Source organism: Solanum tuberosum, unplaced genomic scaffold (assembly GCF_000226075.1).
Source record: "Solanum tuberosum cultivar DM 1-3 516 R44 unplaced genomic scaffold, SolTub_3.0 scf00679, whole genome shotgun sequence".
Lineage (NCBI taxonomy): Eukaryota > Viridiplantae > Streptophyta > Magnoliopsida > Solanales > Solanaceae > Solanum > Solanum tuberosum.
In genome coordinates this window covers 173,730-182,605 of record NW_006239595.1, presented here as the reverse complement: position 1 = coordinate 182,605, position 8,876 = coordinate 173,730, and the positions used below count along the sequence as shown (strand labels likewise).

The window sequence follows — 8,876 nt, the reverse complement described above, 5'->3', positions numbered from 1 at the left end:
TGCCACATAAATTAGAACAAATAGATTAATAAATATTATTTTCAAAATTATGTTAAAAAAAGTACTACAAATCACAATAGCTAACAATTTAAAATATTTTTAAAATCATATAAAAATTTCAATAACTTTTCAAATTCCATAATATGACATAAATTAAAATAAAAAAAATATATATATTGGCCCCGTGCTGGCACGGGGTCCTATATCTAGTTAGTCTAATAAATGTGGTGTTGTTACCAAAAAGATTAAATAAAGTACTAAAGAATGTAGTGAAGAAGTAGATGATAAAAGTTGTAAATATATTACGTAGGTGCTGACATATTTTCACATAAAAATAATGTTTACAAGATCTTTGAAGGATTTAAGTTGCAAAAAAATCATTAATTGTTCTTTGTTTGAATAACTTATCATATTATTATTATATATAATCAAATTTAAATATTCGAAGAGTTGGTCCCATTAATAACTACTTTCAAGATTAAAAACATAACACACAATCATAGACTTGAATTATATATATTTTTAAAAATATCATTTATAGAATTTTCTTACGTAATTTTTAAATATTCAAAACACTAAAAAAAATTAAAATAAAAAACATTAACATTACATAAATATCCTTGACTAGAAGCAGACACATCGACTAAGAGGTACATGCTTCTAGATTTCTCTATATAATAGTAATATCTTGGACGTCACCAAATGTAATGCAGGCGTTGATGGTAAATATTGAAATACGAATACATGTGATAAAATTAGTCCATAAAAATATAATTTACTTAACTTAATTATTTGAGATGATGATTTGTTAAAAACAACTTTTTTGCCTCACAAAAATAAGGTTAAAATTGCATTTACCCATCCTTTCGAGACCCCACTCGAAGGATTATACTGATAATATTGTTGATGTTGTTGTTATGTTTATATAATGCAATTTTTTCCCTTTAATTTAGTCATTAAAAATGATTTAGTGTAAAAACGTAGAAGCAATTATATATCCAAAATAAGGATTCATTTTAATAAAATGTAATTTTGAAGGTTCATTGTATCAAATCAAATTAGATAACTTTTTAATAATAAGTTGAAATGCATTAATAGTACGTTTAAAAATTCACCTTATAATATCTACTTTACACCTAATTACAGAGGCGTATCTAAGGGGTTTCGTGAGTTCACGTGAACTCATACTCCCCTTTTTAGATCATATATAGTAATGTTATATTTTTTTAAAAAAAATAATATAGAGATGGGAACCAAAGTTAAAAGTAGAATAAAATAATACGATGGGATGCACCTCTCTAAGCAAAGATAGAAATTTAAATCTTATATCTATCTTATATCTTTTAGTAACACCCCTCCAAATGACTATCAGTAACACTTTTGGCATTTCAATCATTTTTTTTTGTTTTTTTGTTTTTTGCTTTAATCTTTCAAAATTTTCAAGTGTGTGACACTAAAAATTCCTAAAAAAAAATTAGCATTGTAAAATTTTTACATAATTAAATCAAATGTGTATATTAAAATTTAAAACTAGTAATATTATATATATTGGAAATTGGACCTATAATTTTTAAAAGTTAAAGGTTAAATGTTAAGATCGTAAAGGTCAAACCGATCAAATTTATATCTTAAATGCATCTTTTCGTAATAGTGCACTCATTTTTTCAAAATCCTAAATACGCCTTTGCATCTAAAACATGCACTATCACACTAAGATTGTATAATTTTTTTAAAATTATATTTTCAGTAGACACATATATATGAAGTAATAAAAAAAACTCTTAGCATAAAAAAAAAACAGTTCGATGCATAAAACATCTTGCATTAGTAAGGTTTGAAAAAAATCACACTTTTAAGGAGGCAAACATTAATAGTTACATTCATGACTCAGATATGTAACTTATGAAAATTTATACGAAAATAACTTTATCGTTACCCAAAACTCTTACCATATTATCATTAATTAACATGAAAATTTGCAACTCTATTCATTAGAGAGGGGTCTGGCGGCTAAGCAGTCAGCTTTACACTAACAGTAAACACTTCCCACATAATTGCTAAAAGTCAATTGAATATAAAAACAATTTGAAGTTGAATCAAGTTGCAACTAAAAATATGTTTGACTAAGGGTATAAGTTGGTTAAACTAGATTATAAGCATTTTTTTTTACTTATTTAGATGTTTTATAATCATCAAAAAAGTTTAAAAGTGAAGGCTATATAAACTAAGTCAAAAGTCAAAAGTTGGTCTCATCAATCCGGGTTGGAGTCGTTTAGAGCTAGGGGTCTATTTGAACTCCTTTTGTCAGAAATTACACTATTTTATTTATACATGTATAGTAGATATTGAATCCCTTCGACTGGTTCTATTATTATTTTTCTTGGAACCCCATGATAACCCACAGTCGCTATAGTCTCTGCCCTTCGGGTGAGCACTCTGTGGATTGTGGTGAGCACTTTGTGTGCCTGGCTAAACCCCCGTTGTATAATAGCTTGTGAACCACACATGGGATGTAAATCGCACTACGTAAGCCCTATGCGAGAGGCTCGATTCAAAACGCATTGAGGGGGGTCGATCCCGGATCCGAAGTCCAAACCAATTGATGGCGACAACATTTCTATTTATTAATTTCTACACTTTTAATCAAATACGTGATTGATATTTATAAATCAACTTAGCATCTACGAGTAGTTTTGAGGACTTCATGCTTATTATGTTTAATTAGCTCATTTAAACAAGCTCCAAATATGCACATGTATGAAACAAAGCACACTTCACCAGGAAGGAATGTGATCAAATGATTGTGATCACTTTGTTTTTTGGCAAAATACATATATTGGACCTTAAACTTGGCTTCAAATTTCAACTTTGACCTCCAACTTTCATAGTGCACAAACAGACACTTTAACTATCCAACCTTTTAATAAATAAACACGCGTGTCTTACCTGGCAAAACGCGTGATGTGCACGTATTTTGCGTGAGTTAGGAGTAATTTTCAAGGCCCACAACAGTAAAAAAAAATGCTGAAATGACAACTCTACCCTTCATTAATTTATTTTTTTTAGTTCTAAAATGGACGTGTAAAGTATTTAATTAGTTGGCAGCCATTGAGTGGCTCACTAATACACGTGGAAGCGTTTGCATTTCACGCTCTTTGGCTCCAAAAATCGCGTGTTTATTTATTAAAAGGTTGGATAGTTAAAGTGTCTGTTTGTGCACTATGAAAGTTGGAGGTCAAAGTTGAAATTTGAAGCCAAGTTTAGGATCTAATATATGTATTATGCCTTGTTTTTTAATCATAAGTCTTTGACTTGAGCCTCGAAACTGAATATTTTAAAAATAATTAATGAGCATTTCTCACTAAAATAAATCCAACGTAATATGATTTTAAATTAATCGATCAGTAAATTTTGATATCGTATGATATTAAAACACACACAAAAAAGGGGGTGGGGTGGTGTGTGTGTGGGGGGTGGGATAGAAGATAGCTATTCAAAGGGACTATAAATGTAAGAAATAAACAATAATGGAGACAATTTTATAATAGAAGTCAAATATGAACAATAGTACTAGACAAACATGGCAAGTTGTAATGTAATATTTAATTATGTAACCTTAACATACTCTTTGAAAACAGATCACAGATATATGGAACAAAGCACCAACAAGGGATGATGTGGGATGGACGTGATCATTTTAACTTGTCCTTAATTAGAGATATCATATTTAAATTTCGGAAATAAGAATCTCCTATTAACATTAGAGACTGATTACCCCTTAAATAAGCTTCACGCCATACAAATCTAAATATTACAAATACCATATGGGACGGAACATAGCTATAATTTTGCATAGCTATTAAATTCAATAAAACGAAATTTTGAAGCAATGATAAAATTATTTTCATATAACCTATAAATCATCGATTTGAATCGTAAAAGCAGTCATTTATACTTGTAGATTATCTACATCACACCTATGCGAGTGCAAACCTTTTCTCAAACTCTGCATAAATACGAAATATTTGTGCATCGATCTGTCTATATTCAAAGGGACTATGGGCATGTTTGGATTGGTTTTTGGCTTATGACTTATAAGCCAAAAGCCATAAGTTAGGATTTCTAACTTATGATTTATAAGCCAAAAGCCATAAGTTAGGATTTCTAACTTATGATTTATAAGCCAAAAGCCATAAGTTAGGATTTCTAACTTATGATTTATAAGCCAAAAGCCATAAGTTAGGATTTCTAACTTATGATTTATAAGCCAAAAGCCATAAGTTAGGATTTCTAACTTATGATTTATAAGCCAAAAGCCATAAGTTAGGATTTCTAACTTATGATTTATAAGCCAAAAGCCATAAGTTAGGATTTCTAACTTATGATTTATAAGCCAAAAGCCATAAGTTAGGATTTCTAACTTATGATTTATAAGCCAAAAGCCATAAGTTAGGATTTCTAACTTATGGCTTTTGGCTTATTTTTGTTATTTTGGCTTTAAAATAAGTGCTTATAAACACTTTTTAACTTTACCCAAACACTTCAAAATTGCTTAAAAGTTATTTTGACTTAACAGCACCTAAAATAAGTCAATCTAAACGGGCACTATATGTATGTAAGAAAAAAACAATAATGGAGGCAATTTTAAATAGAGGTCAAATATATATATGCGTTCAATTATCTTATATATATTCAACCAAAGCCGACGCTAAAAGACAAATTCTTGAATTTTTTTAATCACATCCATCTTTTTCAAGTTCCCTTTTAATAATTAATCTCCATTCTCTCTATATATAACCAAAATGCAAAAGCAACAAAAATGTATATTCTTACTAAAGTTTCTTGCTAAGACGTATTAACTTGCAGCAAAAAATTAATATGGATATTTTTTCATATCCTATTTCTTCTTCATCTTCCTCCTCTAATTCTTCTTCAACATATCCACAACAAGAACAAAAAAAAAAAAAAAAATTAGCCTCTTATCATTCCTCACTTCATGGAGTTAGAAGGCTCCCATTAAAACCAATGACTAAACTACCAATTGCACCTTTGCCACCAACACCTCCTAAAATCTATAGAGTTGAACCTAATGATTTCAAGGATGTTGTCCAAATGCTCACTTCATCTCCCGAGTTTCAATCTGTCTCCAATGATTCTATCTCTCGTTCTGATTCTGGTTTTGGCTCTGGCTCTGGCTCTAGTTCTTTCAACTCAAGGCGTTTACAAGATATTGCTCCTCCACCACTTGATCTCTCACCGATTTCTTTAGAAAGAAGTAATGACAACAACAATAATAATAATATTGTTGAACAATGGCGTGTGTTCCTTCGTCCTTCTTCTTCCTCTAACATTAACCAAGTAGTTGAATCAATTGAAACATGCATTGACTCAACAAATAATGAAGCACAAGAAAGATCACATGTAACGCCCCGGATTCCATCAGAAAATTATTTTGGATCGTGTAGTCCATTGGCTAATTTCCCTCTATCGCCGGCTTCTTTTGCATGGTGTTCTTCTATTCTTCTAAGCCCGGGTACTCTTACTTCACCAAGCGCGGTTCTTTAGTTCCCATTGTCATTGCCTCAACCAACATAAACAGGATTTTCACTGAAGAGGGTTCAACATCTACTATATATATATACCTAAGACAAAAATTCTAGCTCCGCGCTAGCCTCAACTCATTTGAGAGTTTGTAACTTATCACAATTCAAACACTTGAAGTTGTTTTTTTTTTTCATTTTCACTTTTACTTAATTTCTACTGCAAAATATCAAATATTTGGTATTATTATTCCACAAGTATGATCTTTAATTTGTAGCATTGACATTTTACTATTTATTGCTTACCAAAAATAGTCAAACTCATAACAGAGTTTTTAAGCAAAAAACTTATAGAGAAATTCGGACAAAAATTATTCGATAATTTTATGTTATCTCTAAAGTAACATATGAAGTAGTCGTCATATGTAGGTTCGATTTTAATTGTCGATGTTATAAAGGTAAAACTATATTATGGCATAATTGGTTATTTGAGCAAACAACCTTCCTTCAAGAAGAATTGTGACTCCCACCCCTATCTCGATCAATCTTTATAGAGCGAATTGAAAGAGCTGCAAGGTAATTCCTATGTTTGTAGCACGTCTAGTCGTTAATTCTTATGCCTGATTACAATTTTATTTTGAGTTAAGGATTTAAAAAACACACTTAAAACTATCTCACTTTATTGAGTTTTATACCTGAACTATTGGGAGTGAGTTTCCTACCTAAAACGCTAAACTATCAGCCAAAGGTTAGCGAAACACCTCTAGACGTTGCCTAGACCAAACATTTGTCTTGAAATGTTTATAGGCTCATTTTTCCATAAAATATCCGTCCACCTAACATATATAACGACTCTATTAGCTAACACGTTAACTTTTTAAATATATTTTTAATTGATTTCTTTAAAATCCTAAACTCTCTCCTTCCAAGTCGGAGATATCAACGCCACAACAAAGATGAGACCACGGCTAAGAAGGTGGAGAAGAGGATAGTGAATGTCACGATTGGAATAAATTAATTTATACAATGATAGTTTTAACCTTTAGCCTAATATTAATTTATTTAGATTTGTCATGTGGAATTATTTTTCCACATGGAGTGTTACGCGACAAAAAATTTAAATAAAAGAGAGAGTGTAGTACACACATCATAAAAAAATTAGTCAAGTTGTGTTTCGCTAACTAGAAAACTCTCACTCTCAATAATATAGGTATGAAACTCAAAAAATTGAAATAATTTAAAAGTGTTTTGACCCTTTTAACTCTTCTATTTTACACTAATAAATAGGTTTACAGTTTCAATATACTACTAAAATCAATTTCCTCTTACAATACATATTTTTGTCCTAAAACTCGAAGACAATCTCTGGCCCAAAAGAAATTTAAAAAGAAAATTAATGTCTTGCCAACACACAAAACCATTTGTTTAATTTATCATCAATATTCAACTAATTTGAATGAAGAACTATTTTTAATTAAACATCTATATATATATATTCAACTTTGAATCAAGAAGCAAAACAAGGAACATTATATGACTTATTCTTTAAAAGAGCACAAAATTTGTCCTTGTGTTATAGAGTTAGTGAGGTGTTTGCTCTTGAGTTCTAACCTATAGATTCTAGTTATTTTTGCCTCTACCCTACAAAAAGGTAGAATAATTTATATTTTATATTTCTCAAGCCTCAGTATTGTGAAACTATATTGAATATGTTATTGTTGTTTATTGTTTCTCCAATGAGGAAAATATATGAAAAAATAATTGTCAACTAATTAGTTGCAAAGTTAGGTATTTTATTTGTGCCAAAGCGTAATTTTGATGTCACAACTAGAATATCAATAAAATTAAAGTATTTCGTAAGGGGACAAATCATCCCAACCTCAACTAATGTGGGATTCAAATATTTCCACCATCAAGAATCGATTCCTCCGTCCTTAATCAAAAAAATTAAATTCAAACTCTGAAAGTAAAGAAAATCTCAATAAAAAATGGTTCCCCTTTCAATATATCCTACGTAAGCATGAATGTGAATAATTTGAGCTAATGGAATTTCAAATATCAAATGATTATATTGAAAAAAAGGGCACAAGACTTCCATTTTTATAATTTATAATCTTCAATATCCAGTTGTCATTTGAAAGTTGAAAGTCTTGTGGGCGTGCACACCATATACAATAGAGTCTAAATATGACTTTTGAATAAATCCTACGTGATGGTGTCCTATTATTAATTAACAAGACATATCATTTGACCGATCGATCAAGGTTATGATAGAGTAGTAAGTAATCTTTTATTTTTTATTAAAGGTTTCAGAGTTGAATCTCGAGTACAAAATCACTTTTGCTAGGAAATATTTTACTCTGATATAGATTTTCCTCAAACCTCAATACGAGTATCAGATATCGAACCACCAGGAAAAAAATCGTCTGACTACAATAGTATACTATATGGTTTGAGCATGTCTTAAGGTTGGAAAGTAATTAGTATAATGTATATCATAATTACCAATTTTGAAGGTCCTATTATTCCTTTTCCACTCCTCCTACCTTTTATGATTATTTTTTAAAAGAAAGAAAAGAACTTCTATTTATAAACTGGTTGCAAAATTCTCAAAAATGGGGCATTAGTATATATTAATGAAGTTTGTTGACATAATTATTTAAGTAATTTCATTAGGTAAATAGTTTCTCTGCTATAAGCAAAGATGAAAAAAAACATTCCAAATTAGGAGAACCATCAATATTTATATTGAGACATATTTGGCATCTATCACTTTCTCATCATCTCTGGTAAAATCAAGTCCATCGCGAAAATATAGATTTTATTAAAAATAGATACAACAAAGAAACTAAGGGTCGAACCAATAACCTCTTGATCTGGTCGCGAAGATATTCATACACAACTCTATCACAATTTAATAGTACATTCAAAAGAGACCTAGATCACCTGTCAATGGTCTAAGACGATCACTCATTGATGAAGGAGGTAGTGGTATAGAGATACCACTTCACTTGTAACTGTGTTTAGTGCATCAAGATGAGCATTCAAGAGCGAAGTTAGAAGATTAACATCTAGACAAACCCTATGTATTAAAAAGTTTATTAAATATGTAGAAATATTAAATTTAAAATTTGATATTATTATCCTAAAGTATTGAATCTATAAAGTTTAAGGGTGTGTTTGGTATGAAGGAAAATGTTTTCCTAGAAAACAAGTTGATTTTTGACTTATTTTCTCATCTTTGGTTGGTGAGTAGAAAATATTTCCGGAAAAGATTTTTAGTGTTTGATTTATGAATGAAAAATATTTTTGAGAAATATCTTTTATTTTTACTAG

General features: G+C 29.9%; 1 protein-coding gene across 1 annotated transcript; it reads left to right on the top strand.

Annotated features, from left to right (window-relative positions):
- The first annotated feature begins 5,025 nt into the window (after positions 1-5,025).
- Positions 5,026-5,565, top strand: LOC107058867 (uncharacterized). Its single transcript, XM_015305067.1, has one exon. It carries the CDS (start codon positions 5,026-5,028, stop codon positions 5,563-5,565), a length of 540 nt encoding a protein of 179 aa, XP_015160553.1.
- The last annotated feature ends 3,311 nt before the right edge of the window (positions 5,566-8,876 follow it).

Bases quoted from the DNA above. Each gene is read 5' to 3' on its own strand.
- LOC107058867 (XM_015305067.1), top strand. From the start codon at position 5,026: ATGACTAAACTACCAATTGCACCTTTGCCACCAACACCTCCTAAAATC.